Source organism: Natrix helvetica (assembly GCF_964273705.1).
Source record: "Natrix helvetica genome assembly, chromosome: 2".
Lineage (NCBI taxonomy): Eukaryota > Metazoa > Chordata > Lepidosauria > Squamata > Natricidae > Natrix > Natrix helvetica.
Window position 1 is genome coordinate 280,536,443 of NC_138552.1, and position 13,351 is coordinate 280,549,793.

At 44.6% G+C, this 13,351-nt stretch overlaps 1 protein-coding gene across 1 annotated transcript in view; it reads right to left on the minus strand.

Annotated features, from left to right (window-relative positions):
• Positions 1-13,351, minus strand: part of MYBBP1A (MYB binding protein 1a) — a 93,383-nt gene that overhangs the window by 65,670 nt on the left and 14,362 nt on the right. The window contains exons 6-12 of the mRNA XM_081941405.1: positions 12,651-12,841; positions 11,361-11,528; positions 8,874-8,991; positions 5,467-5,750; positions 4,668-4,781; positions 2,906-3,031; positions 1,444-1,650 (exon numbers count right to left, since the gene is read on the minus strand). Coding sequence (XP_081797531.1) covers positions 1,444-1,650; positions 2,906-3,031; positions 4,668-4,781; positions 5,467-5,750; positions 8,874-8,991; positions 11,361-11,528; positions 12,651-12,841 — 1,208 coding nt within the window. The remainder of the gene's footprint in view (positions 1-1,443; positions 1,651-2,905; positions 3,032-4,667; positions 4,782-5,466; positions 5,751-8,873; positions 8,992-11,360; positions 11,529-12,650; positions 12,842-13,351) is intronic.

Genomic DNA, 13,351 nt, shown 5'->3' on the forward strand with positions numbered 1-13,351 from the left:
TGCAGCAACCATAATTGCAAGCTAGTTGCCAACTGCCAAAATCAATCATGTGACCACAGAGATGCTGTAATGGCTAGAACTTTGAGGACTGGTCGTAAGTATCAGTTGCTCAGCGTCGTCATAACTGAGCAGTTACTGAACAAGGACTACTCAAGGAACTGCTTGTATAAGAAAGATTGTTTTACTGTGATTCTCACTTTCTTTTAAGCACACTAAAGTGGTATCATCCAACAAGTGATACCATCCAACTAATTCAATGATCCAGTTGCTCCTTGCAATGGATAGATCATTCCTATTGCTATTGACTTGTCATCAAGACCTTATATTCACGTATCTATGATATTACATTGGGAGGATAATAAGGCTACAGCAGTGGTGGGTTGCAGGCGGTACGCCCTGGTATGGGCGTACCGGTGCCTGCCAGGAGCACCGTGTACCGTTCCAGTACGGTGCTCCAGAGGGCCCACCCGCCCACCCTACCTGTATTTGAGCTCTTTGGCGCTTCCGCGCATGCACACGGAGCATACGGCGCCTGCGCGATGTTCCGCCAAGCAGCTGGAGCGTTGCGGAGGCATTGCAGGAGGTAAGGATGCAAGAGCGTGCTGTGCGCATGTGTGAGCTTTCATGTGGTGGACGCCGGGCCCCGTTGCAACCAGCAGATCCAGAACCCACCACTGGACTACAGATATCTTTTTTGATGCCCACCAGTCCTCCTGTCCTACTGACTTATTGCCCCCTTTGAGAGAAAAAAATACTAGACTTTAAATTTCTTTAAAATAAAGAGATGTAAAAAAAAAAACCACATAAAGCACCAACCTCCAAAATACCTCTAGGTCAGTATTGGTGAACTTTTTCAGCACCGAGAGCATGCACACATGCCGGAAACTGGAAAAGCAGCCACCCGGTGTGCATGCACATGCCGGGAAGTTGATATTCCGGATGATACACCAGCCACCTTGTCTTCTGGTTTCTGGCATGCATTCACAAAGACCAGCTGGCCAGCATGCATGCACGCTCTGGGAACATGATCTTCTGGTTTCTGGTGCACGTATGCTCACTGGCCACCTGATCTTTGTGTGCACATGTGAGTATTGGAAACTGGATGGTCATCTTCCTGGCACATGCATGGTGAAGACCACCTGGAAGGCGCAATGGAACCTGGAAGAGCAACGGGCGCCATCTCGCTTGCCCGGAGAGATGACTCTGCCATTGGTTCACCATCACAGCTCTAGGTCTTATACATGTCCTATAATTTTTATTAGAAAGTAAGGATGACGGAAGGCTAGAGTTCAGAATTTCATCTGAAGTTCTACCACCTGCCAAGAATAGCAAGAAAAATACATGGCTCTATCGCCAAAGGCAGTCATTTTGTTTGAGACAGCCCACAACATCCTTGCAACATCCCAAATAAATTGGGGATCCCTGCCATGCAGGGAAACTTACTTGTCCCAAGCCTCTCGTTCTTCATCATTAAATGGAACCACCATCTTCACCTGTTCCTGGTGAGAGAGGAGGAGGTGGGCGTATTGCACCACACAGTGGATCCAGGGGTCTCCACTGGCTGTCAAACCATGGAGGTGCTTCTTCCTCATTTCTTCTGCTTCGGCTGATTCTCCCAGGGCAGGCATTGTGTTCAAATGCTGAAGCAAACTGCAGAGAGAGAAAAAGAAATCCAGAAATCGCTCTGCCATCCAACAGACTCAATACTTGATTTCAAGCTGATGTTAAGAAGCACTTCAAAATGTTCAAATCCTGCCATGTGATTTTTTTCTTCTTCTGATGTAAACATTCCTGATTCAGGAATAATAGAGAGCCAGTTTCTCCAACAGAGAATTCTATCATCTTTCCCACCTTCCATTTCTATATTTCCATGGGCCACTACAATCATTGCTGGATGAGCAGCAATTTATAATTTTAAAACAGCATTTTTGCATTTTATATACTCTAAGACTGGCACATATCCTCTTTCAGGGACATCAATTTTTGCCACAGCGATTCTAAAACCCCATGCTGTGTTATTGAAAAATTAAATTCAAAGCAAGTTGAATTTTTTTTCCTAACATCCATGTCTCGCTTTGCCTCCCCGAGTTTAAAACATTATGTGTGATTCCTCTCCATAATAACTTTGTGAAGTAAATCAGCCAGGGAGTGATTGACCCAAAGTCACTTCATGGCTTAGTGGGGATTTTAAACCCCTTTCCAGCCCTAACACAACCCTTTAATATGGGCTATTTATTAATTGATCAATTACTAGTTGATAACCTGCTGTTGCCCAGATATTTATTTATAGAAAGAAATTGTCCGGACCAAACGTAATTTCTAATGTTGGATTTTCCCCCTTACCAGGGGGAGTCCTCTTGTGGAGTACTGTGAAGCTGTTACCATGGCCACTCCACTGTGCTGTACAGTAGAAGCCATTTTAAGGCACAACAGGCTGTATCTTAACAGAACACATACCCCCGAGAGGTGTTAGTGCTGTCTTACCCAAAGAGCATTTGTTTCCAGCAAGTAAGTCATCTGCGTATCAAGTTTGGTTGAAATTGCTTGAGGCGTTCCAGAGTTATGCTGGAACACACACACATTTATATATATATAGAAGATAGATAAATTAGATTTCTTATTACTCTTATTACTTTATAAGTGACTCAAGGTGGTGAACTCAAGGTGGTAAACACTCCTTTCTCCTATCTTCCCCACAACAATCCTATGAGATGGGTTAGGCTGAGAGATAGTGGCTGGCCTGAAGTCACCCAGCTGGTTTTCATGCCTAAGGCAGGAATAGAACTCAGGTCCCCTAGTTTCTAGGCCAGCATCTTAACCACTACACCAAACTGACTCTCCTATTATTACTATTCTATACTAGTCATCCCAATGAGCCAAGCAAGAAAGAAGCCACATTTGATACCTGAAAAACGAGTCTGCAGCTACTGTACGAGACTGTTCATTCAGAGGAACTGAAGGAGAACTTTTTGTTTCTGTTATCTTTGGGAATCGTTTCTTGGTCTCAAAAAAAGCATGAAAGAAGCAGAATCTGAAAGAGTGAGAGTCTTCTCAATACATGGATAGAAGCTAAGTGTTAATCACATTAAACAGAAACCATTCCTACCATGTGATATGTCATGCACTGTTTAACCATGGTTGGTTGTGAATAAATAAACAAGCGGTATTTACTCAGCCCTCAGCTACATTTCATGGTTTGTAAACCACACAAGTTAAATCTAAACCAAACAGACATCCTTAGAGCATAATCCAATCCAAAAACCTTGTCGGAATATCTAGAAACTTGACAGGGACACAAAAATAATGGGTTTTGTTTGAAAACAACCATTTCCCGGAAATTAAGACCTCTCCGGATAATAAGCCCTTTTGAGTGCATGCGCTAAAATAAGCCGTCCCCCGAAAATAAGCTTTCCATGAGGCGGGGGGAGGGAGGGGGAACATGCCCCAGGCATTCCACACGCCCTTACCAACGGCCACTCCCACAAAACTAGCTCTAGAAAAGAGTGGGTGACGCGTCTCGCGCCTCACTGCCACAGCAGCCATGAGCTGACCACGCTCGCCGCCTCCTACACCTCAACAATAATGAGACCTCCCCGAAAATAAGGGCAAGCATTTATTTCGGGGGTCAAAAGAAAATAAGACCCTGTCTTATTTTCGAGGAAACACAGTAGTTTCATATCCTCATTTGTTATAACTTTAAAACCGGAAGCAAAATATCCATCCTGCACATGAGACAGTTTGTAACAGAGGCTGACAAAGCAATGGCCATAGCTCCATAAAAAGCACCCATGATGTTCCCAAAAGGTGTCCAGCATTCCCTAAAATTAAATGATGTAAGATAAAAATGATCAAACACTCAGAAGATCGTTAAACCTTGTCAGTTTTCAGCATTTTTTACAATAACTTTTTCAAGGTCCTGGGGACGAAATGATTTAAACCTTACTGTATATGATTTACAAACTTGAAAAATGTTGGCCATTTTAAGAAAACACATATTACTGCCCACTTTAGGTGCCTAAAACCTAAAAAGGCTGCCAAGTAGAGAAATTAAATTTTGCTTAAAATTGTTTCTCTTTTTCTTCACAAACAGTGCTCTAAGAGTCTTAACTAGGCCTATTGTGTGAGATGTTGTGTCAAAGGCAGTGATGGCGAATCTTTCCGGCACCGAGTTCCCAAACCGGAACAGCTGGCCAGCTGGTCTTTGCACACTCCAGAGCACTGGAAACACTGAAGACCAGCTTGCCGGTGTGTGGATACCTGTTTTCAGGCCATTTTCCGGGCCTGAAATGGGCAGAAAAGCCCCAGAAAACGGCCCCCAAACAGCACGAAAATGGCCTGTTTTTCAGCCGTTTTCCAGGCCAGTTTTGGGGGGCATTTTTGTCCCAAAAAGCAGCCGGAAAAAGGCCCCCAAAATTCCTGAAAACAGGACTGATTTTTGGCTGATTTTCGGGCCAATTTCAGGCACTCCGGCACCCATAAAGATCAGCTGCGCACCAAAAATCAGAAGAGTAAGTGGCGATAGTGTTTGTGCCCTCAGAGAGGGCTCTGCATGCCACATCTGGCACGTGTGCCATAGGTTCGCCATCACAGGTCTAAGGAGTTACCATTTTGACTTTTTGACTTCCCCTCCTGTAAATGTCCCTAGCCATTCATGCCATTTCCTTTACCTGCAAATGTCCATGACAAGCTCATCCTCCTTGTTGACCTGTGGGTGTTCAGCAATTCCAATGAGGCGGCCGATGATCCATTTCCTTAGCCGTGTGATGCTGTGGTCAGTTACGCTGATTGACCGAAAGAGAGCACCACAATGCCATGAACAGCTCTTTCATGTTATTATGTACTTCCTTAAAATCTTAATCTACTGCCTGTCCTCCAGCACCTCCCTAGGCAATTTTAACACATTAAAATAATTTGATACCATACAAAGGACAATAAAGCCTGCAGAACAGCAATGAAGCTAATATCTATTATCTCCTTTAGTTATATGAAAGAGTGACCATTAATAATGGGCCAGTGTGACAGGACTTGGTTTTAATGAACCATTTGGGGAAAGGGGGCATATCACAGTGATTTACAATATTTTCATCAATTTACCTAATTTGCGTAATTGTACCCTTACACAACTGATGCAAGTATCCCAATTGTAAAATTAAAGTTAGATTAATGTGCATTTAACTGCTCACTTAGGTTATTTTCAGTGCAACGGATTTGTCCATTAGTTTGGAGGATACTTGGAGAGAAATTACAGCTCATTATATCCAGTCTACTAACTGGAAGTCTGTAAATTGAAGTTTTATTACCTTATCATGGAATATCAAATGCTAAGAGGGATAAAATTCAGGCAACTGTATTGAAACTGGGGCACAACGTGATAGATGAAGCTACAGCCTTCAGCCAAGCCTTCCAAGTGCTCCCTATCCTGCAATGAATATTCTCCAGCCACCCCAAAGAGAAAGAGGGGCTCACCTGCTCGTTCTCTTCTCGTTCTGTCTCTTGGTAGCAAAATCCACACAGCAGTCCAGGTCTGGATTGAGAAACATGTTCTTCAGCCAGTCAATGTACTTTAGCAGAGCAGTGGGAAGAAGATGCCTCACCACTTTCCAGAACGTGGGCACAACTGGGTAACCTTGGTTGGTGAGAGTGGAGAAGGCAACCATCACCGCCAGCTGATTCTCAGGGCTGCTGCATCCCTCTAGAAACGAGTCAACGTAGGCGTCCATCTCTGGGGCAAATTTAAACCTGTCAGGCAGCTGAAATACACAGGTGGGCGAGGACCACAAAAGAGGGCTATTAATGACTAAAGATGGTTGCATCTTCCGATATGAACATTCATTCATTCATTCACTTTCATGCATTTATAAGGCTGCCCAACTCAAACAGGGTTACACACTGGGCAATGTGTAACAAAAACAAACAGTGACAAAGCAATCCCACATCATTGAAACACACGCTCATACACACACACACGCACACACACACACAGACACACACATAAATAAGTAGGATAATTGAACAATTAAAAGGGGACTCTACTCAAGTGGACCTGAATGCTAAGGGAAAATGTATCCTAACAGCTTTTCTAAAAGGAAGATGGGAGGGTTAACCACCAGAGAACCATTGTCAAAACAAATAGAAATATGCCCTCTATATCAGGGGTGTCAAACTCAATTTCATTGAGGGCTGCATCAGGGCTGTGTTTGACCTCAGGGGGCCAGGGTGGGCGTGGCCAGGGTGGGCGTGGCTAGGGTGGGCATGGCCAGATAAATATCATTCCTGTCGGGGGCGCCTGTGGGGGCCCAAGCACTCTGCCAGCGAAAACAGGCTCCTGAGCTCCGTTTTTGGCTGTCACTGCCTTCTGCAACCCTCTGCTAGTGAAAATGGAACTTGGGAGCCTGTTTTCACTGGTAGAAGCACTGTGGGCCAGTCCTTCGCTGTTTCCAGGGCAGCCCTGCAGGTCGGATCTAAGTACCCCGCGGGCCGGATCCGGCCCCTGGGCCTTGAGTTTGACACCCCTGCTCTATATCATCTGGTCCCTAAATATTTTAGACCAGGGGTGTCAAACCTGTGCGTCACAGCAGCATCATTTGATGTATAGTGCCTTTTTCCTCTTCGCTAAACTGGGACATGGCCAGCCTGTGACGGGCCGTGAGTTTGACAACCCTGTTTTAGACTGTAATTCTTATAATCTCTGATCATGCTAGCTGACAATTATGGAAATCAGATTCCAACAAAGTTGGCTGGTAAAATAACTCTGAGCTAAAATGGCCTAATTAAGGCGGTTCCCTTAGGCGAGATGCATAGCTCTTGGCAAGGCTCTATGTTCAATTCTCAGGTAGGCCAAAGGGGGGCACATTTAATGAAAGCTACAATAGCAGCTGTTCGCAGACAACAGCCAGTCTGGCTCAGTATAAAGGAAGCTTCTTATCATCCAAACTGATGCCCATTGAACAAAAGGCCAGTTTTCACAAAATGAAATAACAGTTCCCACATTAAACCATTTAGAATGGTTTTCTAAATAGCAATGGGAACAGGTTGTTTTTCAGTTAAGGAGTTCAGTTAGCTCCTTCATGAAAATATACTTTCTGTTGCCTAAAGACCAGCCATTTATAGAAGAGAATCTACAATTCCAAGCCAGGAATTTTTGTAGCCAGGGACTGGAAGTAGTTGCAACTTAGGAGCAGATTTATATCTAGTTGTTTTACAAAGACCACAGACCTGTTCAGTGACATGATGTGGTCATCAGCAGGTGGAATGTTTGACCTGTTTGAGAACGATTTTGTGGCAGGTAAAAGTGGAAACAGGTCTGTCTCACTCAAAGACTGAATTCACCTCTTACTTTTCTAGGTCTTTCTATTGAAAGTCAGAAATTTTGCCATTTATCGCAAGTGTCAGGGAGAGGGGGGGGGGGGAAATAGGGACTGGTCAGTTGTCCATCAAAATCTGAGGACTGAACCTGTGATATTCTGCCTACCTAAATTAGAATAGAATCAGAATAGAATAGAACTGGAAGGGACCTTGGAGGTCTTCTAGTCCAGCCCCCTGCTCCAGCAAGAGAACCTATATCAGCGATGGCGATCATCGGGGGGACGTGTGCAGGCGTGCCGCACCCATAATGCAATGCGCGATCCCCCCAGTGAGCATGCGTTCACTACAGACGCAATTCCCCCCCCCCCATTTTTGCATGCTTTTTTCGCCCTCCCCAGGCTCCAGAGGCTTTATAGGATCATGGGGAGGGCAAAAACAGCCTTCCCCGCCCCCCCCAGAAGCCCTCCGGAGGCTTCAGGGACCTTCAGGAGGCTTCCCTAGAGCCTCCAAAGCAGTCAAAACGACCCTCCGAGCAAACCAGAAGTCACTTCCGGTTTGCTCGGAGGGTCGTTTTAAGCGCTCCGAAGGCTTCAGGGACCTTCAAGAGGCTTCTCTGAAACCTTTGGAGCGCTCAAAACGACCCTCCGAGCAAACCGGAAGTCCGTCCCCGAACTTCCGGTTTCCCCGTAGGGCCGGTCTTTTGTGCTCCGGAGGCTTCAGGGAAGCTCATGAAGCCTCTGGAGGGCCTCTGGGTGGGGGAGGCTCTTTTCGCCCTCCCCAGGCTCCTATAAAGCCTCTGGAACCTGGGGAGGGTGAAAAATGGCTTTAAAAAAGGGTGAACTCAGCTGGCCAGGGCGCGCATGCGTGCCCTGACAAATGGCTCTGTGTGCCACCTGTGGCACGCGTGCCATAGGTTCGCCATCACTGACCTATATCAAGTGACTGTCTAGTCTCTTCTTAAAAACCTCCAGTAATGGAGCGCTCACGATTTTTGAAGGCAAGCTGTTCTATTGGTTAATTCTCCTCACTGGAAGTTTTTCCTTAATTCCAGGTTGTTTCTCTCTTTGACTAGTTCCCAACCATTGTTTCTTGTCCTGCCCTACAGTGCTTTGGATAATAATTTGATCCCCTCTTCTTTGTGGCAGCTACTCAAATGGAAATACTGCTATCATGTCATCCTTAATTCTTCTTTTCTTTAGACTAGTCCAGGGATCGGCAATCATAAACAAGAGCCACAAAGGTCCTAACCGGAAGCCCCCCGTTCAATTCTGGAGCCAACTGGAAGTCCGGTTCTCCCACCATAGAATCTCCTTCTAGAGCAGCATCCTTTTTCCTCTGCCGACCGGAAGTCCGGTTCCCTCACCATAGAGTCTCCTCCTAGCGCGGCATCCTTTTTCCTCTGCAGACCGGTGACAGGAAGCCACAGCAGAGGGATGAAAGAGCCACATGCGGCTCCAGAGCTGCAGGTTGCCGACCCCTGGACTAGCCAAACCCAAAACCTGTAGCCATTCTTCATATGGTTGAGTGTCCATTCAAATCTCACTGAGCTCTCACAACAGCGACTTTACCTTACTTGTGACAACGTGGAATCCATACTGCCGCATGGTTTCACCTTGAAGAACCATCCTTAGCTGGCTGAGAGAAAGAAGTGGGAGGACACTGCCCAGCAATCGAAAACACATGTAGCTGAAGGAAGAACAGACATTTGGCTCAAAAGGAAATCAAATCTCGGCAACAGAAATGTGGGACAAGTAAATAAGACATTCTGCACTGGTTCTGGATCAAAAGTCAGACTGAACACGCTCGAGAAAACCACTGAAGCTGCACGAGAAAAATGTATGTACATTTTAAAAAGTATTCAGCAAATTCAAGAAGGTTTATTCCCAACTAAATATCTAAGGATGGTAATTTCGAAACTATTAACGTTAAATTCTGTTCCTGTTCTCTGAAACATTTCCTTGATGTTTCACATAGCCCCCAATATTGTTATACGCTCATCAATCCAGATCTCCTTTTTATTTTTAAGCAGGCCCTATAGCAGGGTGGTTTATCATCCTATTCTCTGTTACATATTTGATACAATTTGTAATTGTTTTCTCTGTTATATATTTGATATGATTTGTAATTGTTTCTGATGTTCTCTTGACATGAATTATAGTAACATTATTAGTTACTTTGTTTTTCTTTATTCATCCATCCATCCATCCATCCATCTAGCTAGCTAGCTACACACAGGGGGGTGGGGGTGTCTCTCTGTGTGTGTTCCAGCATAACTCTGGAATGCCTCAGGCAATTTCAACCAAACTTGGTACACAGATGACTTACTCTCTGGAGGAAAATACTGTGGGAGTAAGACACCCTTAAAACCCCTCAGGGGGGAGTGTTCTATTAAGATACAACAGAACAGCCTATTGTGCCTTAAAATGGCTTCTACTGTACTGCCGTAAAATGGCTTCTACTGTGCAGCACAGTGGAGTTGCCATGGTAACAGCTTCACAGTACTCCACAAGGGGGCTCCCTCTGATAAGGGGACATTATGAACATTAGAAATTACCTTTAGTCCAGGATATTTGCTCCCTATATATAAATACCTGGGCAACGCCAGGTTATCGGCTAGTATTTTATAAAACCCTTGAGGTATTATTGCAATTGAATCAATATCCATTCACTGATTACATAAATAAATGTTACTGTTAAAATAGGGGTATGAGCATGTGAATGAAGGCATGGAACTGTTAATACATTAATTTTAATATGTCTGATGCTGTAATATATGTACAGGTAATCCTCAACCTATGACTGGTCATGTAGCAATCGTTCAAAGTTATGACCTATCTGAAAAAGGGAACTAATGGCCAGGATCTGAAGTTCTAATGGTCAGGTCTCCCCTATCCCCCAGTCACATGGCCTCACATCAAGTCCTGGCCAACATGACTGTATTTACAATTGTTTGCATCATCCCACAGTCATGTGACTAAGTTTTCTCATGTTTTGCCAAAATCTGGCACTTTCAGTGCTTGACAAAACTGTGCCATAATGAACAATAAGTTCACTTATTCACTTAGTGACTAAAGATTTTTAAAACTTCAGTTCAATTAGACCCAGCCACATTACGACCATTACAACTTACAACAGGAATGGGCAGGTTCCATTAGGCCTTAATTCAAGGACGACCTGTAATAAGTAGTTGCAGAATTGAAAAAAAAGACTAAGTCTAATTTTGTATTTTATCTATAACTCTTTTTCACACTTATGACCATTTCAGCATCTTCATGGTCACATGTTCAAAACTCAGACACTTGACAACTGGCTCATATTTATAACAGTTGCAAATGTCCTGGAGTCGTGTGATCACCTTTTATAATCTTCTGACAAGCAAATTCAATGGAGAAGCCAGATTCACCTAACAATTTTGTTACTAATTTAACAACTGCAGTGATTTACTTAACAACTGTGGCAAGAAAGGTCGTAAAATGGGGCAAAACAATCTTCTCACTTAGGAACAAAAATTTGGAGCTCAGTTGTGGATGTAAGTTGAAGACTTACCTGTATTACATGTCAGAAAATGAATATTCATAGACTGGAATAGACATGGCAACAGGTCAGCCAATGGGGATTGTCTGGATAGACTTGGCAACAGGTCAGCCAATGAGGGTTGTTTGGAAACTGAAACAGTATTTTCTGGAGACAGCTAGGAGCCTGGGCGTGGCTTAGCTTAACTTCTGTACTAAAGCTCTGAGTCTGTGCTGAGCTCAAAACTAGTTGCTGCTCTGAACTGAAACTAAAACTGTTCTCTCCTTTGTCTGTGTTTGCTTGTAGTTTCTACCATGTTGGAAAACCTGCTTTTGGTATTGTATAGTTACTTCATGTGTTACATTATATATGAAGAGAAGTTAATGAATCCTGCTGAATTGTCTGATTGTGTGTGCTGCAACAAACTCTGACATTACATCCATCCGTTATATCTCAGAGTCTCAGCATTCTCCAGGAGAAATAGCCAAATGGGCAGAGATAATTTCAGGGCTAAAAGATAATTTCAAATTCTTTCAACATACCTGCAGGGTCCGACATTTTCTTTAAGCAGCCCGTTTTCTACGGCTTCTTTCCAGAACAGTTCAAAAGTTCCTTCTCTCAATGCCACTTTCATCAGGTCCAGTCCTACAGCTGGAAGAATTTTGTCCTTCCTCTCTGATTTGGCTGCCATTTTCAAAACTTCCACAATTCTAATGAGAAAAAGAACATTATTCTCTTTTGTTGTTGTCACTGTTCCAAGGAGATTTATCTGCAGAAGATGACCAGGCTGAGAGTTCAAACACATCATCATTCATGAGTCTCTTTGTGCCCACAAGAGATCTCAGTCCAGCCCACCTTGAAGGTTTTTCTTATCTTATTTTCTTATTGCTTGTCAGAAATCAGGTGGGATGGTTGTAAATCATAAGCATATGGCTATAATATTCTGCAACTGGTCATAAAAGTGACCAATTTTTAGTCCAGTCATTTTTAGTCCTCCGGAGCTTTCAGGAAAGCCTCTGGAGGATGAAAAACAGCCCTACAAGCAAACCGGAAGTGACTTCCGGTTTGCTCGTAAGGTCGTTTTTTGTCCTCTGGAGCCTTCAGGGTAGCCTCCAGAAGGCCCCTGAAGGCTCCGGAGGGCTAAAACCGGCCCTACAAGCAAACCGGAAGTGACTTCCGGTTTGCTCGTAAGGTCGTTTTTTGTCCTCTGGAGCCTTCAGGGTAGCCTCCAGAAGGCCCCTGAAGGCTCCGGAGGGCTAAAACCGGCCCTACAAGCAAACCGGAAGTGACTTCCGGTTTGCTCGTAAGGTCGTTTTTTGTCCTCTGGAGCCTTCAGGGACGCCTCCAGAAGGCCCCTGAAGGCTCCGGAGGGCTAAAACCGGCCCTACAAGCAAACCGGAAGTCCGTTCCTGAACTTCCGGTTTGCCCTTTGGGCCGTTTTTTTTTTGCGCTGCGGAGACTTCAGGGAAGCTCCTGAAGCCTTCGGAGGGCCTCCGGGGGGGGGGGGGGCAGAGGAGGCTGTTTTCGCCCTCCCCAGGCTCCTATAAAGCCTCTGGAGCCTGGGGAGGGCGAAAAAAGCATGCAAAAAATGGGGGGGAGCGCCTGTCATGGGCGCATGCACAATGGGGGGGGTGTCACACATTGCATTATGGGTGCAGCAAGCCCGCACCCAACCCCCCTGCGCTCCCCCCGCTTATGGCACGCGAGCCAAAAAAGGTTCGCCATCGCTGGCCTAGTCCATTTCTAGTTAAACAGTTATTTTCAATAGGAATCTGCCATATAAGTGGGGTGAAATAGAGGTTTTCCCCAGATGCTTCATTAGTTTTACTGACCTTGGGATGTTTTGTGCTGTCACAACAGCAGTTGTGCCCAAGAGAGCCTTCAGTTTTTCTGGTCCGAGAACTTTGGGGAATTTCTGGATGCCCACCAACAGGAGGTATAACTGACCAGGAGTGCTGAAAGCTGCAGTAAGCTCATCCTCCAAGATATTGTACAGCACCTTTTCAAATACAGTCTCTGGGATCTGGAAACAACAAATGTCCCAGGGGGAAAATATGAGCAATAACAATATGATATAAACAATACATATCAGCAGACTTTCATCTATATACGGTTATATTTCACTTTAAGATCAATGATGTTACGCAGTAGAAATCAGCTACTTCATTAGTCAGCGGTCACTGATGAGACAGGGGTAGGTCTTCAGCTCTAATGAAAAGAAGGAGTAGGGGAGATATGATAGCAGTCTTCCAATTGAGGGACTGCCACAAAGAAGGTGGAGAGGGGTCAACCTATTCTCCAGAGCACCAGAAAGCAGGACAAGAAATAATGGATGGAAAATAATCAAGGAGAGAAACAACCTAGAACTTAAGAGGAATTTCCTGAGTGAGAGCAATTAATCAGTGTGTCACTGCGTTAAATTGTTTGCTAGACTGAACTGACACTGAATAGTTAAACTGAGAAAGAGTTATTGCGCAGGTCATAAAATGTTCTTATCTGACAGTGATGTACTGCGCATGATTCACACATTCCA